We start from the raw sequence: 21,668 nt of genomic DNA, 5'->3' as shown, positions 1-21,668 counted from the left end.
ATCTGCTAATAAAAACTGTTTCATTGCCTGACTGAATGACCTATCATGTTTATAAAAATAATCATTCTGAATCTATGTTCCAACATTAATGATGGTTCATTTCCCTGCTCTGAAATTCTTTTCTGTGCACCAGAAGGCTGACTTATTCTCTGTGACTTTCATATATATATGTATATATGTTGTTGATGGAATTTTATTTTATCCATTTATTTATATGTGGTGTTGAGAATTGAACCCAGTGCCTTACACATGCTAGCCAGGCAAGCGCTGTACCAATGAGCCGCAACCCCAGTCCTTCTCTGTGACATTCTTTGTTTTTTGTTTTGTTTTTAGTACTGGGGATTAAGCCACATCCCCAGCCCCTTTACATTTTTATTTTAAGACAGGGTCTCCCTAAGTGCCCAGGATGCCTCCAACTTGCCATCTTCCTGCCTCAGCCTCCTGAGAGGCTGGAATTACAGGGATGTACCACTGTGCCTGGTTCTGTAGGAGCTTTTATAATATCTTGTAAGATACAAATATTTTTAGAAATAATTGAGATTCAAAAGACAGAAATCATATGCTGGTTTTTTTGCATTTTATGAACATAATATCCAATATTATCTGGCTGAAACAGACATAAAAGTCCAACAGTAAAGGATCCAGGTATTTTTTAAAAAGGTGAAATTGAACAATTTACATTCAGTGCATTTAACACGTTATTCTGAACTCCAATTTTGCTCAATATCTGATTTCACATATACATCCTGATAAATTAAGTCTTCCTGTCAATATTCCTCTAACATGCCATATTCACAGAATGTCAATCATTTTTTTTTAAAGATCCATTAACCTTTTAGCTCAGTAACTACAGACCTTTTCAAGTCTCTATTAGGCATAAACAAAAAAAATTTTCCTTTTTTTTTTTCATCACTTTCTGGGCATTACTTAATGATCACTTATGAATTTGTGCCTGAATTGCAGTCCCTTCTCTCTACCCCACCCATTCTCAGAGTCCTTGGTCACTTCATACTTTTATCATTTCTATTTCTAACTTCCTCTGGTCAGTTCTTCATAGATGGAAGGAGCACCACTCCAGGACCTCTTAAACACTGATATTCTGGCCACATGAGCTTGGCCACATTTCCTCACTGAGCCCCTAAGTATGTACCCCTCTTAACTGCCAGTACTTCTCCCTCCCCCATTCCCCTACCTTTTCCCTTAGCTGTCTATTCAGCTCTGTCGGTTTTGCAGTGTCTGCAGAGGACAACTCGAACCCAAACCGACTGGCATTCTGGTTTTTAAATGAGTTCACTAGTGTCATCTTCTTCCTCACCCTTGGTAATCCTGCCTGCTGGGCTTTCTATTGCCAGACTGCTAAACACTGCAAAAGAAGTCACAAACCCTGACAACTAGTTAAGACTAAAGAGTCATGCTATTTAACCTCAGTGTGAACCATAAGACTATGTGGCAACCTTTTTTCATTGTCTTTTAACTGTTCTCTGCATTCCCTGTCTTTTAACTGTTCATTGCAACAGCTGCAAACCCCTGAGTGACACAACTCTGACCTCCCTCAGTCGCTAATTAACTCATTTCCTAATTGACTGAGAAAACCAAGATCAGCAAACAGAAGTGAGTGCCTTTGGTCTTCTTTGCTCTACTATGTCCTTCCCAGCCCTGACACACATTTCACCTCTGGAAAGAGTGCTCAGGGCAGCCTCTTATCTGTGCAATGGATCTCATCACTTTCTTCTTCCTCTGGAAGAGCTGACCTCATCTACATCCGAAATCTGTCCCTTGACAGCTACTTCAGGTGGGCACCAAGGAGTGCTCTTCGCTTAAAATGCTTTCCTGGGCAGGCCTACCCTGTGGTGCTGCAGTCTTCTCGCTGACAGTTCCTTCTCACCCACAGACCTGCCCCAGATCTACCCGACTGCTCCCACTTCCTTCTAAATTACGTACTCCTCCAGCCCATGCCAATACACTCCGGACTTATCATTTTTCTGGAGCTGCTTTTAAGGCCACCAACGTTCTTCGGGTCACTAAATCTAAATGCATTTGCTTAGATTCTCACCCACATCTTAGCATTTCTGAAACACCCATCTTCAGTTTTCCGAAAGTCTTTAGGGCTCTGTGATCTTTTCTGGAATTTCTCCAAAACTCCCTGATCGTCATCCTCCTTGTATTTGTTTTTCCTTCTCTTTCATCCCTGTCTCCAAGCCCAATACCATTCAGTAAAAGCAGTCAATAACTTGGGCTCTGGAATCCTGCCCCTGGGGCTGGATCCTGACGGCATCAGTGATAGGCAATGTAAACTCGGGCAGGTTGTTGAGAGGCTCTGAGGCTGCAAGGAACCAATGAGATCATGTGTGTAAAACATACAATAGTGCCTGGCAAGCTATAAGAGCTCGATAATTATTAGCACTGCATTCCAATCAACACGTTCAAAACCTCATATTATCTGATCTCCAATTTCTCCTCCAGGCCCTTCTTGCTAATGATGTTATTATTCTCCTTATGAATCAGATTCAAACCATGAGTCATCTTTACTCCTCCTTCTCTTCTCCTCCCTTTAACCAAATGTGTTGATTGTCCTGCCATGTCTGTTTAATCAGTCTGCCTGGGTCATCTGTATTGGTATGATAACTTTTCTGATTCCACCTGCCACACCTCCAATGTGTACATTTGAATATTAGAATAAATTTACTACTGTGGTTATAAACTGGTCACTTACTCCTCTGCTCAAAGTGTTAGTGGCTCCCAACTACCTTGTATAAACCCTATGTCTTTAAATATGATGTTTAGGACTCTCCACTGATTAAGCTTAATGGAACTATGCGGTAGCTGCTCACACCTCATCAGGAAACAACTCCACTCCTATCTGCTCCAAACTCTTCTACCTAGACATTTGCTTAAGTTCTTCCCTCTGTCTGAATATTCTTCCATTCCATTCCTTCTGGGAAAGATTCAACTCATATTTCAAGTGTAAGCCAGTTGGAAGAAATCTCTTGCCCCTAGAACTCAGTCTTTTACATCTATTATGAGGTTTACCTTTTTTGCCCATATGGTTTACTTATTTGAATATATTATCTTCCTTTTGGAAAGTATATTCTCTAGGACAAGCATTGTATCTTTCCTGCAGTGCTCTCAAAGAACAACACTCAATAAGTGTTGAAAAAATTAATGATAAATAAATTGCTGTTCTAGACAACCTAAAGCATAGCTCCTTTGATTAGGTTTGGATTTATCAAGTAATGTTTCACTTTTTAGCATTTTCCACTATAGAGGTACACTTAAGATAAACCAAATGCCTCAGGTACTTAATAACCAACATAAGGAATAAACTTCCTGGGTCATACATTGATGTACAATCACAGAGATGTAAAATTTAAGATTCTATCCAAAACTTATGAAGCCTTTTAAGCATTATACACTACCAAGTTTCTCCTAGGTTGTCTATTTCCTTTCCCACACTTTACATGGCTTGCAGATTTCTAATTTTCTTACATAACTTCTTCGGCAGACTCCAAGTGTTTGGTAATATCTGTGTTTGCCCTTGTACTATCAAGAGCAACACTCGCTCCAACAATGATGTGGCTGCATTTCTTTTAATTTCAACATCAATTAAAAGGACATTTCTTGGCTACATTGTTTTCAGATATTGGTTTAAAATCAAACGGATTTATTTCCCAGGACATAATGATATAACAATTTTTTTCTTACAACTTTGGTAAGAGGTGCTTATCAGGCAAGCTAAGCACATATATAATTTTGAAATCAAATTATATAATCAAAATTATATATCTATACACATTATGTATATGTATAATTTTTAAATCAATCTTTGAAAAATGCACTAAGGAACAATGCCCTACACAAGATACTCAGTATTTTAAAAAGGTAATGACATGACTTTTTAAAATTTATAATCACGAAGCTAAGATTTTGGAGGCACATATAATTTAGATATTCTGGCATTGGTGTACAGGATCCTTACTGAACCAGTTCTCCAACAATCCATCTTGGAACACTAGAGAATTTCTGGGCTTTATCACAGGACAATATCATCATCATTAACAAAATGTCGAAAAAGTTAAAATGGGGAGAAGTAACTGGAGAGGTGATATAGGTAAGCATCTAGAATTTCCTGAGAATTTATGCTGGGCTCAATATAATAGATGTGGATATAAAATTAATGTGAGCTCTCAGCTAGTAAGTGACTGACAAGAAGCCAGCATCCAAATGCCAATGCCTACAGCTTTTCTACCATCTAATAGCACTTTAAGATAATACAGTATTTACTTATATATCAATTAGCTAGAGGAAATAAAGACTCCTTTCTTATTTTTAAGTGATTTTTTTGGTAAGAATAGAGGGACTGCAATTCTTCATAAAAAGAGGCTAAAAATAAATTCCTTGAGACAACTTACATAATTGTTCCCCAACTTTCTGGGACAGGGAAAAATCCAGTTTTGCCAGATGGAATCTCAGTTACTGATCATTGCCAATAAATAAGTGCTTAGAGCACATTTTCCTGGAATGGGACTCCCCGGGCACAACTTTTTCCAAATTTCCCCTGGGAGTCCCGATAATAGTGTTTCTGTTCTCGCAAAATAAGTCATGTCCCACACAACAGCTGCTGCCACACCTGAGATCAGCTGCCTCAAATTGTCCCAGTGACCCACCACCCCGCAAAATGGTATTTCCTGACCAAGGAGAAGTAGGCTTCAACACGGCTTCTGTGGGAACATGTCAAAACTGTTCAGTGTGATATGGTAACCAACTGGTTAAGTATGTGTTCATAAAACACAAGATAAGCTCTTCAGATTCGGAGACATGAAATACTGAGCACAAGCATACAATCTCTCAGTGTAAATTAATTTTGTGCTGGCTGGCAAAATTAATTTTTTTTAACACAAAGTAAAATGTTTTGCTTTGAATCAGTTCAAAAGATATGAATAAGTGAAAACATTTAAAAGGAAAATAAAGGGAGGCACCAAGTATTTGTGTTACCAAGACCAGGTCAGATTTAAAAAAAAAAAAAAAAAAATCACAGTATTAGGTCTTAAAGTTTCAAAACCCCTACCGCATTTATTTTTATTTATTTATTTTTTTTGCGGTACTGGGGATTGAACTCAGGGCCTTGTGCTTGCGAGGCAAGCACTCTGCCAGCTGAGCTATCTCCCCAGCCCCGGATACTGCATTTTAAATGATTAAAAAAAAAAAAAAAAATCCCTTTTGCTGATCATGGTGGCACAAATCTGTAATCCCAGTATCTTGAGAGACTGAGGCAGGGGGAATCACAAGTTCAAGGTCAATCTTAACAACTTTAGTAAGAATCTAAACAATTTAGTGAGACCCTGCCTTAAAAAATAAAAAAAATAAAAGGACTGGGGATGTGGTTCTATCCCCGTTACCCACCCCCCCAAAGAAATCTGTTTTAATTAAATTTGCTATTCATATATACAGCATTAATAAAATTCATAATGAAAGCAAATTTTTCTTATTGAATTTTAGTGAGGAACTATATGTTAGAAAGAGAAACTTCAAATACATTAAGAAATAAACTGGACTTATACATAAATGCATAAATAAATAAAGCTAATAAAATTACTGGGCCCCTGAATAGGCACTAAAATTAATTTATGCTTGCAATAAATAAAATAGCTAGGCATGGTGGTATGCACTTATAGGTCCAGCTTTCAGGAGGCTGAGGAAGAAGGACCACTTGAGGTGTTTGAGACCAGCAGATAAAAAACAAAACAAAACCAAAAAATCCTATTGTAGCAGGAATTTCACTATGTATACATGAATCAAAATATTTACATTCTTACACCTTAAATATATACAATAAAAATGCTAAATAGAAAAAAATGCATTAAAAATTAATTATAGTTCCATGACTTTTCAGAATACTACTTCAGGAAGACAACTTAAAAATACCAATCCATTTTTAAGTCTGGAAATAGCCTAGTGAAGCTTTTAAAATAAATAAATAAATAAATAAGTAAACAAACAAACAAACAACTGTTAGTACTTCTAAAAACAATATCATCCTTGGCTTCAAATTGCTCTGTATGAAACAGCATGGAATTTGCTCAAAGCAAGTGATAACTGAACAATTTAATAGGAAAAGTTTAAATGAGATTTTGTTCTCCTTTAGTCCTGTTCTCTTCTGTTGTCCTTCATTCTTCCATCTCCCTGTCCACTTAAACTTTTACTGCTTAACCTCTGCATTATAGCTATATATAGTTGGTTTCGGCCCTTCCCCCCTTAGTACAGACCATACAGTATTGATCTTTCTAAACTAATTGTAATCAAGTCAAAAAGTCTTGATTGCTCTGCATTGCCTACAAAGTAAAACCAAAATTCTATCCATACTCAGTGGGGCCTCCTCCTTCACAGGAACTGGGGCTGTCAGGCTAAACCGCTTGAGCCCTGGGCACACTCTGCTTCCTCACCACTTGACTCTCCTCAGGCCTTTGGTCAGATACCCTCCTAACTCATTCCACATATCCCAACAAAATTCAGTCTTCCTCAGTTCCTCACAGACTGCCCATTCTGATTCCCCCATTCAGGGGATTTCATTTTCCCAAATGAGTTAAGTCATAATTGCTAGTTCCAAAGCCGTTCAGCTGTCATTCAATATAATTTGTCCAAAACGTGACAATTATCACTTCCTCCTTGAGGCATCTGTCATCCTTGATTTAAAACAAAACACTTTCCATGTTATAAATTATACAGTGTGTTCATTACAGAAAAAAATTAAAATATAGACAGTAAGAAAGCAAAAACAAATCTCACCATTTATAAAAGCAGGGTTTAATATGATTCTATATACTTCTACTTTAAAAATTCATATTAATTACCAAAGATTGGACAATGTGAATATACTTAGTGCCACTGAACTCTGTACGTTAAAATGGTAAGTTTTATGTTATCCATATTTTATGACAATAAAAAGAAAAGATGAGATTGTGCCATAGGTACTACTTTGTAACATTTCTCATTTAGTAACATATAAGTCATCTGGATATGCCAATTTGGAATATAATGATGAGGCTGGAACTAGAAGTATAATTTGGAGGTCATAAAAGTTAAGATATTTAAAACCATAAAACTGGGTGAAAGCCCTCAGGAATACAGAGACTGGGATGAGGTTAGTGGACTGAGCGTGGAGGGGCTCCAAACTTGAGAGGTCTGGAAAAGAGGGAAGGGTCTATAAGTGAGGCTAAGAAATGGTGACCAGTAAGTCCACAGGAAAACCAGGAGCGTGATGTCACAGTAGTAAAGCAAAGGAAGTATTTCAAAAAGGTGCTATCAGATGGGTCAGATGCTGCTGAGATACAGAGCAAAATGATTGGCAAGATGGAGGTTGCTGTTCTAAATAAAAACAAATTCAGTGGCATGTGGGTTGAAGAAATAGTGGAAGAAAAGGATATGAAGAAAGTAAGGTACATATGATCCTTTACCAGAGATTTGCTTGAAAGGAGGAGGAGGGTATGGTTTCTAGGAAGCAAAAAATGTTGAGAATTGTTATGTTTCTCTGCTGATGGGAATAGTCTAGAAAAAAGGAGAAAGCAATGTTACAGAGGAGAGAACAGATTATTGTAACACAGTCCCTGACTGAGTGAGAGGGATTGGCAGTGCAAGTACAAGGGATGATCCCAGAGAGGTGCTAGTGCCATTTGTCCACCATAACGGGAGAGTTGGCAGAGCGTAAAGGTACATATGTGAATACGGGTGGATCTGGGAGGTACGAAGCTAAGAGCAGTCTTTTCTGACTGCTGCTGTGAAAGAAGATAAAATCTTTGGGCTGTGCTATGATATTTTGTAGACATAAGCCAGGCTTGTGTCTACTGAATGGAAATTCATGCTCTTAGAAAACAAAGCTAGTGAAAGGAAAGAAGAGTAAAGAACTTAAATTGGATTTTTACTTTTTAAAATCAGGTTTAGATTTTTGACAAGGGAAAAAGAAAGGTAATTCAAAGGGAAAAGAATTCTTTCAGCAAATGGTGCTGGAACAACTGGAATATGTACCTGCAAAACAATGGAGCTGGACGAAGACCTCACACTGTGCACTAAAATCAACTCAAAATGGATCCAAGACAGTAGTTTAAAAAGACAAAACTACAAAACTTTTAAAAGAAAACATGGATGGGAGTCCTCATGGTCATGGAATAGGTAATGATTTCTTAAATGTGACATCAAAATCATAGGCAAAAGAAAATTGTCTAGTAAATTAATTAGACCACCAAAATTAAAAACTTATGTGCCTTAAAGAGTCCTATAACAAAAATTTGAAAAAAATAATCCACAGAATATGAGAAAATATTTGCAAATCACATATCTGCTAAGGATCTTATATCCAGAATAAAAAAAACTCCTCCAATGCAACAACATAATGAAAAATAATCCAACTTAACAAATGAGTCAAAATTTGAAAAGATATTTATCCAAAGAAGATATACAAATGATTATTAAACACATCATTAGTCATTAGGGAACTGTAAATCAAAACCACAATGAGATTCCACTTTACACCCAGCAGGGTGGCTATATAAAAAAAAAAACAGACAACAGGTATTGGTGAGATGTAGAGAAACTGGAACCATCATACACTACTAGTAGGAATGCAAGATGGAGTAGTTGCTTTGTAGTTCCTTGAAAAGTTGAACATAAATTCACAATGATGCTCTGGCAATTCAACTCTTAGGCATATATCTAAGAGAATTAATGACATGGTCACACAAAGACTTGTGCAGAAATGTTCATACAAGTATTATTCCTAATAGCCAAAAAGTGGAAGTAACTCAAATGTCTACCAACTAATGGGTAGATACAGAAAATGTAGTATACACTGACAATGGAATATTATGGGAAATAAAAAGGGATGAAGTACTGCTACATACTACCATGTGGATGAACTTGCAAACACATGCCAAGTGAAAGAAGACAGATACAAAACACATATTGTGTGATTTCACATAAATGAAATGACAAGAGTTAAAGGAAGATGAAATTTAAATTGGCATTGGCAGAGTGGGAGAAAGGCACTTGGGATAGAGAACAATGTTAGCAAAGGTCCAAGGTGTGAGACCGCTGGGATACGTTTGAAGTAGAAGTGTTCTAATGTACCTGGATATAGGATAAATAAGAGCAGAAAAGTGGCAAAGGCAGGCTGATACAAATCTTTAAAGCCTTGAATGCCTTGAATTTCATGCAATGAGAAGTACTCTTTGCTTTTAATTTTTTTTTTTTTTTGTACCAGAGATTGTACCCAGTGGCACTTTACCACTGAGCCACATCCCCAGCCCTTTTTATTTAGAGATAGGGTCTCACTGAGTTGCTTAGGGCCTTGCTACATTGCTGAGGCTGGGTTTGAATTTGTGATCCTCCAGCCTCAGCCTCCTGAGTCACTGGGATTACAAGCATGCCTCACTGTATCTTTGCTTTTATAGCACCTCAGTTAAGCCACTTTAAATCCTGCTTCTATTCTATATAGAAGTTTGTTTCATTTAACTGTTGGGGAAACTCCTAAAGACAGAAATCACCTTAGTTCTCTGTGACTCTTCAGGGCTCAAAGCATAATGCACAGTACACAGAATGTGCCCAATAAGTGTTTGCTGACTTTGAGTTACTAAAGTAAATCTAACAAGGACCACAACAGTCCTGATATTTTATCTTGATTCACATGCCTCTAGAACTAGTTTGGAGGTATGACAATGAATTTCCATACATGATTACCTACTTTTGAACACCCATACTTTAAGTAGCATTAGGAAAAAAAAATTTATTTGGTTTAAATTGAAGTTTGGATCCTAGTGAAATATCAAAATTTGAGTACCCAGAGCAATTGTATTGAGGGGTAATTTTATGAATGGGTACAGAATTAAATGTACTTTCATAATCAAAATACTGAGACTTAGAATCAGCATACTACAGAGATACAGCCACATCAATGTTCGTAGCTGCTCAATTCACAATAGCCAGACTATGGAACCAACCTAGATGTCCTTCAATTGATGAATGGATAAAGAAACTGTGGTGTATATACACACACACACACACAATGGAATATTACTCAGCTATAAAGAATAATAAAATTACGGCATTTGCAAGCAAATGGATGAAATTGGAGAATATCATGCTAAGTGAGATAAACCAATCTCAAAAAACCAAAGGTTGAATGATCTCGCTGATAAGTGGAAAAAAAAATACTGAGATAAAAGTCAGAGAATTTCATTTTAAAAGAAGATTGAAGTTAAAAACTAGGAAATATATTTTTTTATTTTTATTTATTTATATGTGGTGCTGAGAATCTAACCCAGTGCCTCACACATGCTAGGCAAGCGTTCTACCACTGAGCCACAACCCCAGCCCTAGGAAATATTTTTAATAGCCTATATGAAATACTTTATCTAAGACCTATTTATTACTTTATCTAAGACCATATTTATTATGGGAGCTAGTAATAGTCAAGAACACAACAGAAAACCATCTACAGAAATACAACTAGACATTTTTTTTTAAACAAAATTTAGTCTGGGACCTTGGAGCCCTTTTCAAATCTACTTTTCTATAAACCTTCATTATGAAAGCCAAAGAGTTGGAACAACTCAGAAAACAGTGGCTCCATACAGGAACTGTTGGGTCAGGTTCACAGCACACTTTCCACAACGCAGATTTAAAACCTTCACCTGGGTGGGAGCTATTGCCTTAAACCTACACAGTCAGCAAAACAAGTATGATAGCTGGTCACTTTTCAAGTTGTACTGTACATGATATGGTTGTGAATTTTGTGGCTAAGAATCCTGATTTCATTTTAGCTTCACTATACAGTTAAATATTCTGAAACTTGGCTCCAAGTAGCAGAGAGTGAAACACTATAGGGAACAAGCACATGTTCAGGAAGTAATTGGAGAGCCTTTATGAAGTACAAACACAGGTCAGATATGATTGCTTTTTCTGCTGGCTGGACTTCAGAAATGAAGCAAGTCATATTTAATAGCAGGAATTAATAGAGAGTTTGAAGGGAAATGGGTACAGTTAACATTACATATTAATTCATTACTTGTATTACCACAAATTTGATTCTTGTGAAATGTATGACTATAATACATTATCAAAATATGAAGCCTTGTTTGGCGAACATCACAAAGCACAAACCTTCTGCCACAAGGGCAGAGCATAGCACAGAGAGGGTTTGGGTTTTAGAACACAATGGATTTCTCTTCTATAAATAAGCATCATGTTACTGACGGAAATGCAAAGAGGTGTCACAGAAATGAAGTGGGCACAGTGAGAGGGCACAGTTGTCCTGACTTCTGTGTATTTCTAAGGTTGTGTAGAACAGGATTCTCTGGGGTTAGTACTCTCCAAGGACTACAAGAAAGAAAGTTGACACAAAATTCTCTGAGTCAGGCTTTAATCTCTGTGAGCTCTGGGTCAGCTGGAGGAAGCAGGTCATGCCCTTCTTGAGCAATGGAACTTCAATCCAAATTGAACACATAAAATAATGGGTCTCGACAATGACTGTGGCAGTAGCAACTGAATACATGCCTCCTACAGCCCTGCTGTGGACACAGAGAAACACAAGGGCACAGTCCCTCTCCTTTAGAGACTCACAATTAGGTTGGAGAGAAACTTATCAACACACGAAAGGGTAAAGTAAATCGAGGTAGAACATGAGCAGGAAACAACTACCACACAGATCTACATTTGATCTCAGCCTCTCCACTAAATATGTGATCTGGGATAATGCACCTAACTCAATAAACATTTGTGACATGAATAACTTCTCAGAATCATGATTACTTCACCCAAGGTCACTCTTCAGATCTGAAATTCTTTCTTTCTATAGGGCTACCTGATAAAATTATGATGTAGCCAAAAAAAATTATTATAAGTTTTAGGGCAAATACTAAGATAAAATCTGATACATGATTTGATCTTGACAAAAAGACCTGGAACAAAGACAGTCCTTTAAGGTGTGTGCTATGTAGTGGCTGTAGGTATGAAAGAAAGGTACAGTGTCATAGGTTGGATCTTGAATGTCCTTCCGAGGCCCATGTATTCAAGGCTTGGTTGCTAACCTGTGGCATAATACAAGGGCATGGTGGGACCTTTAGGAAGTCGGGCCTAGTGGAAGGAAGTAAGGTCACTGGGGATGTGCCCCTTGGTCCCTTGACTCTCATTTCTTGGCCACCATGAGGTGAACAGGCCTCCTCTGACACACCTTCTCTGCTAAGATATACTGTGCTGCCACAGGTCCAAAGCAACAGGGCCAAGAAACCATGGAAGGAAGCCTCTGAAACCACAAGATGAAATCAACTTTTGCTCCTTTTTAGTTGGTTATCTCTGAAATTTTGTCACAGCAATGGAAAGATGACTAACACACATAGAACTGGGGAAGATAGGGCTGGAAAAGTAGGTAGAGGACAAAGAGTCTCTTGTAGATAACACACACCAGTCACAAAAAAGTTCTGAGCAGGAGTGAGCTATGTTTGAACTTCAGTGTCTAGAGAGGTGGTAAGGGGTAGGGGAGAAATGGGCCAAAAAGAAGAGTGAGATTGTCCAAGAGCATCCTGGAATTGGTTGGCTATGGAAGATATGAGGTGAGAGGCAAGGAAAGGGGTTGTGTTGTTAAAGGACTGGGAAGTCATTCCTGCTAGTCAGTGACTAATGAGGAAGACTCAGCAGAGCATTCTGGGTAGGACAGACAAATCTTGAAGCCATCACATATAGATTTAGGACTTGGAGTCAGAGACACGGGAATGATTTGTGTGGAGAAAATGAATCCAGTAGTCTGTCAGAGTGAAGAAAATATAGTAATTATCTAACCACAAGGTGGTAGAAGCCTAAATTAGGGTTGAGGTCATGAAGGAAAAAAAGGAGGAGAGGGATGTTGGAGGCACTGAAAAGGAAACACTAACAAGATCTGGTGACTGATGATATGCAAAGATTGAGTCTGGTAGTTGGGAGAATGAAAGCAGAAATAAGATGGAAAGATGAGAAAATGAGTTCTATTTGTGTGAGGTAAGTTTATAGTGAATGCTAAAGTGCAGATTGTCTGGCAGGCACTGGAGACCTAGGGATGAGCAGAAGGCCAAGATACTGATTTGAAAATTATCATTCTGTGACACTTAAATTCATCCTGGATGAGAAAGTGATCAGAAGTGGAACAGGCTACCAGGGAAGGAGACCTGGAGAACACTGAATCTGGCAGGGAAGGGGAAGGAAAGAACATTCCAGTAGGTGGAAGCAAGACAGGAAATAGGGGACATTTCAACAAATATTAATGTGGTGAAGAGTGCTGCTGTTTTTAAGTGGAAAACATATGTGGAATATCTTCCTGTGTGAATAAAAAAACATGTCTAAAAGAATATACAACTAAACCTGTAACAGCAGTTACCTATGGGGGAGAGGTGTGAGAGAGAACTGAGGAGCAAGGGAGCAACGGAAGCGTTAGCCTTATCAGTGATAGTCTACATTTCTTTAAGAATACATTCCCTAAGTAACTACAACATTGGGGAAAAAAGGAATGAAGAAATCAGAAAGCACTTTTAGACTAGAAGAACTTTCTCAGTCAGAGCGCTTCCCCAGCTAAAAATGTGATTTCAATACACCTTGAAAAGTGATTTGTTACAATTTTCCTCATTTATTTATCAAATTAAGAACACATCTGCAACACAAGTGATGACATTTTCTTTAACTCTATATTCACTGTATTATTTTAGGTAAATAATTTGTTTCCATCACAAAAAACATGAAAGCATTTTTTAATTGCTGGTTAACACATGATCTCTTTATGTAAGAGCCACAAATTGTCGAAGTGTCTAGAGAACTCTTGCCTAGAAAGGAGACTATGAACTTCCATTGATGCTCAGACATAGTGACACTTTTCTTAGAGTCACAAAGCTCACCCTAATCCTTGTACCGTATCAGTCAACTCTTCTGCTTATGAACAGTGGGCCTAGGATTGTGTGTGTGTGTGTGTGTGTGTGTGTGTGTGTTGTATGTGTGTAACTCCTACAACATTGTAGTTCTTCCTTTCTGTTCAAATGTCTCCCTGAAATACTGATCACTACAATAACTTGATCTGAACACAGGAAGATGCAGGCTGGAGTCCTTCCAGGATGAGAAAACAAGCAGCTTCTTTTCCCTCTCCCTTCTTATGAATTACCTTTCAGGAGGACTTGACCTTTATGCCTGCCACCGGGAAGAAAGTATGTAGAAACAAATTCTATTAAAATGTAACAAATACAACTCTTTCTGCAGATAGCATTCACCCATAATAATGGTTGTATTTTTAGTTATTTGCCATCAAGTGACTTTCTTTTCTTTCTTTTTTGGTGCTGAGAATCGAACCCAGGGCCTCTGCACACTATGTCATGCTCTACCATTGAACTACACTGCTAGTCCTGTGTGTGTATTTTTAAAAACTTTTATTGAGGTATGGTTTACATATCATGGAATCCACATATTTCAATTTAATGATTTTTAGTAATTTTACCAAGTGATGTAAACACCACTATAAGTAAGTTTCAGAACATTTCATCTTCCTAAGTAAGATCCCTCAGGTTATTTAAATTTAATAAGTGTTTCCATACATCAGCCCCATCGTGAATCTACTTTGCATTCCTATAAATTTGCCTTTTCTGGACATTTCACATAAATGGAGTCATATACTATATGGTCTTTTCTGATACTAACCAGACTTATGGAATGTAACTAGAGATTTTCCTAGAGTCTTTAATGACATTACACATTTAAGGAAATATATTATCTTTCAAATAAAGTAATAAATACCACTTAACATTTAAAAACCTAAAAATATTACTCATATTCTCTATGTAAACTCTAAAATTTAGAAACAATGAGTAGTATTAAAAACACACAAAAATGATCATTTGTCCATTTCACTTGTTAAAATAGAAAATAATAGTTATTCCCTGAAGCTTCAAATCATTTTAACACTTCAAACTTTTGCATACAATTTGAAAATTTTCTTTTCCTTTTTAAAGGATAGATATGTAACTTTCCTTTCCAGAAAAAAAAAATTTAAAATACTAGTTAACATCTGCTGCAGTCTGGGTTTGTGATCATTTCTCTCAGTACCTTTAAAAGGAATAAGGTAAGAATATCTTGGTTAGTGAGAAGGAATGTACAAGTTTTGCTCATGAAGATGCACCTGTCCATTAACTCATTTCTGCCAGCGCCTATGAAGTCAGCAAACGTGTACGTGGAATTACAGTGGGAAAAAAGACAGGCGCACAGTCCTTAGCAGATATATTCAGATTTAATTATGCTTTGCAGTGTACTGTGAATTTTAGTAATGTGCATGCTTTTATTACAAAAAGAAAAGAATTTTTCAGAGTATTACAGGACTTGCTGTTGTTGACTTTAGGTGATGCAGACAGATAAGCTAGTGTTGTCACTGAATGCAATAAATGTGTCACTAAGCATTTGGCTCTGAATTCAATACAAAATATGTTGATCGTTCACTGAGCTCTTATGTAATAAAAAAATATTTATCCTTATGCTTTTCTCTTACAGCCATTCTAATTATGAGAGAAAGCTTCTGGGGGACTAGAAAAATGTTGCTCCTGTGATTATGTCTTCAATTTTAAATATTTGTAGGAAGACAGAAAAAAAAGGTTATTCTTTGAATGATAGTCTAAGAAACCAGCCAACAAGTAATAAGTGATATCTAGTTCCCCTCAAAAGGAGTTAATCATTTAAGTTTTTATTTTTACAGTCAATATCTAAGAGCAGAAAAACAGTAAATACTTGATAAAAATTCATATTTTCATTACATCTCAAGAAAAACATGAGACAAGTATTAGGTTTGAAACAAAGAAGAAATAGATGGAAATAAGTCAACCTGGAAACAAAATATGGCAAATTTTGAAACCCATAAAATTTAACGTTATCCAAAACAGGCTGTTAGCCAAAAACCACTTCTCAAAAGTCCTAGAAATCAACCTTTACCCCCTAGTTGAAAAATCAAAGGACATGTCAACATTCAGGAAATCTCAGCACTGAAGAGTTCTTTTTTTCCTGGTTTTACCTATGCTTTTAACTGATAGGGTACCTCTGCTGAAAACCAAACTCTTTTGTGTAAATGTGTTACACTGATTTCAATAATTGTAAACACAAAGAATTTGTTTGCTTATTAGTAAAATAAATAGGTTATCAGATCATAGACCAAACAAAAATAGATGTTGTTGAGTTTTCCCCTGTTTTGTAAAAGAGCAATCAAAATAAACTGAATACTAGGAAAAGTTCAGCTTAAAGGCTTCTTGACAATTCCTTGAAAAACAATTGGTAAGCCAAAGCAAATATCACATCCAAGAATAGGGATAAAACAATGTACTCCACACACACAGCCAACTTCTGAGACCGGGACAACTAAAAAACTTTTAAGAAGAAAAGTGAGGACTTAGAGAAAGTGGGCTTTGTGCATTTTATACACACACACACACACACACACACACACACACACACACACACACACTTGAATTTATTTATTTACTTATTTTTAATTTTAATTTTTTTTGTGGTGCTGGGGATTGAACCAAGGGCCTCGTGCACGCAAGGCAAGCACTCTACCTACTGGGTTATAGCCCCAGCCTTTGCATTTATTTTTAAATTTAGTATGCATGAACTATACAATAACTTGTCTGGCAAGTAACTACACATAAAACCAGCTTCATAAATTCATTTCTGAAGGAATGAAAAACTTTTATACTTCTTGCATTACTTTAAAGATGTATAAAGGATTTAAGATTTATTTTTAGTTAAGTTGATCTGTATGATCTTCCATTGTCTTTTGATAATTTGTCTCATAATTTATCTCACATGAAAGTAAATAAAAAGTGAAAGGTAAAGATCTCTGTAGATACGATTGGTCTATGGATACACAGGAAGTTGAATATTTGCACGACGTTGGTACAAGGTTTAGTATGGACAATGTGGTTCTAGATAAGGTTGGCCATAATTAAAAAAATTGCAAAATCTGAATATGAATCTGTTTTAACTGGGGCTATTCAGTGCTGACCACAGGAACAAACAGTGGCTAGAGCAATGGTGAGCTATGCTTTCCTTCCCAAATCTCACTTGTGGTTTGTTTCTCAGAAATACAAAATTCATTCTCCAAACCCAAAGCTCTTTTCTTGTTACCTTTAGAAGCAGATTTTTTTTCATTTTCTGATTTGATAAATAAAAATGTATACAAACAACAAATGTCTGACATTTTTTTTTTCATTATTTCACTCAAGACATTCTTGACATAATTCTTTACCAAGGGATTAAGATAGCATATACACTCACCAACATCTACCCTTGCCACCAGCTACCCAAACCTGGTTTTTAAACTTGGGAGGAAACTTTCAAAAGGCCAGTGTTTTGTATCTGTGCTGCTTTTTCTTTTCTTCACTTCACCTCGCTGGCCAAGGTTAACTCCTCACAGACTGAGCTTCCTCCTCTGCTGTGGCTGGACACCTGCTGTTTCTGGGTTTCCTCCTCTAGGTCCTAGATTTCCTGCAGCTTCCTTCTCTCCACTGACCCTGCCTATTAAGCGCACAAACCTGCCTACATTTCACTGATCACAATATTTTAATTCCTCAATAAAACAAAGCAAACATAAACAAAGAAAACACAAAAACAAAAACAAAAAAATCCTCCAACCTCTTCTGAACCAAGTCATCCTCTAAGCAACAGACTATTCTCCCTCTTCCCTTCAAGGGACAAAGACTACTTACACCTCCTCATCCTAATAACCAACAGAGACTTAATGGAGGCTCTTACTCTGCCTTGCATTGCCCCAACAGCCTCCTTGCTGGTTTCCCAACACTTCTTACTATTTCCTTTAACCCTTCGTTTGCTGTCACAGGGTCTTTATGAAATACAAGTCATTTCCTGGCTTATAGTTCTATAATCATTTCAAGATGCAAATCTGAACTCCTCAATGTGGGTGACAGTCTTTCTTGATCTGACTGACTTAGCTTCGTCTCTTAGACCACCTGTATCTTCCCTACTGTGGTTTGGACGTGTCCCCCAAAGGCCCTGTATGAAGGGTTGGTGGCCTTCGATGAGTGCATCCTGTAGCACATCGACTCTCCATGGTGCACCTCACCTCTCCCCAGCTCATGCTTCCATTCACTTCCTGGTAACAGCTGAGCTTCTCCTGCCTCAGTTCTTTGGTATTTGCTATATGTTCTGCTCAGAAGCTCTTCCCTTAATCTTCACAGACTCCCTCCTCCTGATGTCTCAGCCCAGGCCTTCCCTGATTCTTCTCACTAGAATGATTGGTCTATTCTATTAACCAGAGGTAGCTTCCTAATTTCCTGAGACATGAAGTCCTCTTCCTCACAGGCATTTTTCTACTGGGCTGTCTTATAGTCTTCCTCATTAGAAGGTCAGGCTTATAGACACAGGGGCTGGTTGGGTTTGTCCACTGCTGCATGCCCTGCCTTAAGCAGTTCCTGGAACCAGAAGGTGACTGCCAACCATCACTTCAGGGAATAAAAGACTGACCACAAAAATACTGTAACTGGCCAGGCATGGTGGTGCATATCTGTAATCCCAGTGACTTGGGAGGCTGAGGCAGGAGGATCTCAATTTCAAAGCTAGCCTCACCAATTTAGTGAGGCCCTAAGCAACTTAGTGAGACCCTGTCTTAAAAATAAAAAATAAAAAATGGGCCAGGGATGTGGTTCAGTGGTTGAATGCTTCTGGGTTCAATCCATGGTGCCAAATAAATAAATAAATAACAGTGCACCTGGCATTCACGGGTCTAGATAACCTGGCCTCCCTCTAGAACTCTAGCCTTATCTCCAATTAATTTCAGTTTGCTATTTCTAACACATTCAGTATGCCTCCTAACTGTGCCTATCTATAATACCCTAGTCTTTTTTCTCTACCTACTTTAATCACCTTCGTCCTTTGAGATTCAGCTCAAATTCCATCTTTTCTATAAGGCAATCCAAAATACTAAGCTCCTTAATTATATTATTTATCAAATGCCTTAAGCATCTTTAAGTTCCCTTAAGCCCTCTAATACTTGTAACAATATTTTTTTAAATTTAGGAAACAGGTTACCAGTTATCATAAAAGAAAAAAATTCTTAAAAGGAAAAATGCTATATGCTGGGAATAAAAAAAATTTGGGCCTGACTTTATCTATTTTAAGAATATTGCGCATCTTTTTCTTAAAGTATACCAGAGAAATTTGCTTTCAGGTATAATGTGTAAAATCATGGTTTGAAAGCAACATTCAAAATTATTTTATAAGAGTTGGTACTAGACAACTCTGATTTCTACTTTGCTAGATAGTATTTTCACTGACCATTCTATAAAAAGATACACAAAAATGTAATTCTTTGACTTTACTGTGAGTCTGCATAGTCCTACTAGCCAAAGTGTTTCAATTCAGAAGACAACAGTTCTTATTACTTCTGTGGCATGAACTATTAGTTAGAAAATTCTCAAAGCTTACAGTGCATTTTAAATATTTGTATTGATGTATGGATTCCATTGATCCCACGGTCGATACATGTAGGTCAATACATACCTACATGCGTGAGTCTATATCGGAGTAAATAATGCAATTTGAATTGTGTAGAGGAAGGAAACTTGCCCACCTGGACAGCAACTGGGCACCACCGTCCTCTGCTGAATTCATGTCATCCAAGCAGGGCTTTCTACGACTTAGTCGCAGGCTGACCTGAGGAACACCACCAGATGGCTCTGGTCGCAGTACTCTGTGGTTATGAAGAGATCCCTCACTCCTGGACTTTGGGATCTAAAAAATAAAATTAAAAAAAAAAGGGTAGGGTGAGATAGAGAAAGAGAAATTTAAATGTTTTTAAATTTAAGTTACTAAAGAAAGATAATTTATTCCAATTTGTTCACAGTCCAATGTATTGATAACACTCCAGAAAAAATATCAAGCTGTGTGGAATTTAAAATACATATAAAAGGAGGTGGGGAGGGAGAGAAGAATGGGGGAACTTTAGATTATGTAGAAGGAAATGAGAGTGAAGGGGATATAAAAATGGCGGAATGAGATAGACATCATTACCCTAGGTACATGTATGATTACACAAATGGCATGAATCTACATCATGTACAACTGTAGAAACCCCTGTGTTAGTTTTCTGTTACTGTAACAAAATACCTGGACTGTCCCTTTAAAAGAGGAGAAGTTTATTTTGCCTAACATAGAAACCATGATGTACCCCATTTGTGTACAATGAATCAAAATGCAGTCTGTAAAAAATTAAAAGATAAATTTAAAAAAGTAAAACAAAAATACATATAAAAATTATTACGTATTAAAGGGTCCAAATGAGAGACACCAACATCACTTGAAAGATATATGAACCAAACTACTTCAGGATTCTGACACAAGTCCTCCCAGACCCATCCCTCCTTAGAACAATCACTCTATATGAAGAGAGATGTTGGCAATGTATCAGACTGGCAAACTGGAGTGAAGGAAAGAAGTAATGGAAGGAGGTGGGGAAAAAAAAAAAAGGCAGTGCTATGGTTTGGATCTGGAATGTTCCCCAGAGACCCATGTACTAAAGACTTGACCATCAGCTTGGTGCTATTAGGAAGTGGTGGAAACCAGTAAGGGGTGGGGCTCAGAGAGTGGTTCAGGTCACTGGCTTTTGCCCTCAAAGGGGATTGTGGGATACCTCTCTCACTCTTTTCTTCTTTGCTTCCCAGCCATTATGAGGTGAACAGCTTGCTCCACCATGCACGCCTGCCATGATGTACAGCTTCCCCATAGGGCCAAAAGTAATGAGGCCAACTAACCATGGACTGAAATCTCCAAACTGTTAGGCAAAATAAACTTCTCCTCTTTTAAAGTTGACTGTCCAGGTATTTTGTTACAGTAACAGAAAACTAACACAGGCAGAGAACCATTGAAATAAAGGATGTCAATGTCAGAAGGGTGTCCAGAAATGTGTTATCATCAAGCAAAATAGACATAATGCTTATAGATTTCATTTTATTTTATTATTTTATTTTATTTTAGTATTTTTTGAGACAGGATCTCACTATGTTGACCAACCTGGCTTTGAACTCTTTAACTCAGGCAATTCCCTTGCCTCAGGTTTTCAAATAGCTGGGATGACAGGTATATGCCACTATGCCTGATTTGTAAGCCTTGGCAAAGTGAGGTCTAATAAGTTTCTAAGTAATGGAATAAATAGGAAAAAATGAAATTTTTTAGTTCTCATATCTCTGGAAGCATAGGCAAATGAATACCAGGTTATATTGACTTCTCAGTAAACCTTAAGTTATGCTCCTTCCAACCCCAGAAATATCCACAAGCTCTCTGATTTCAGATCAGAAAAAAAAAAATGAATATAATCTGTATTCTTTTCTAAAAAATATAAAAAAATTGTCAAAATGACTGGAAAAATCCAGAACTTTGTTACACTGGAGTGGTTTCCTATTTATAGGACTTTCCTCACACTTAGCCTCATACCTGGAATGTCATCTTTTTATCACTGGCACTTACCAAACTGCCTACAGCCAAATCTGATCCTAGCTTCCTTTGAGGTTGAGATAATTCCATTGTCCATGGAGTTCCTCTAACTAACCTCAGGTCTGAATGAACTTTCCTAGCTCTGGACACACCCCTGCACCTACTCTTGATCATGGTTGCTGAAC

The 21,668-nt window shown here is 37.4% G+C and overlaps 1 protein-coding gene across 11 annotated transcripts in view; it reads right to left on the bottom strand.

Annotated features, from left to right (window-relative positions):
• FAM13A (family with sequence similarity 13 member A) overlaps positions 1-21,668 on the bottom strand; it is a 378,453-nt gene that overhangs the window by 91,407 nt on the left and 265,378 nt on the right. For all 11 annotated transcript variants that reach the window (XM_079153220.1, XM_079153218.1, XM_079153221.1 and 8 more), the window contains one exon: positions 19,625-19,785. In XM_079153220.1, the coding sequence (XP_079009346.1) occupies positions 19,625-19,785 (161 nt within the window). The remainder of the gene's footprint in view (positions 1-19,624; positions 19,786-21,668) is intronic.

Source organism: Sciurus vulgaris (assembly GCF_902686455.1).
Source record: "Sciurus vulgaris genome assembly, chromosome: 9".
NCBI lineage: Eukaryota > Metazoa > Chordata > Mammalia > Rodentia > Sciuridae > Sciurus > Sciurus vulgaris.
Note: the sequence above shows the minus strand (reverse complement) of the source record. Positions and strands in the feature narration are given on the sequence as shown.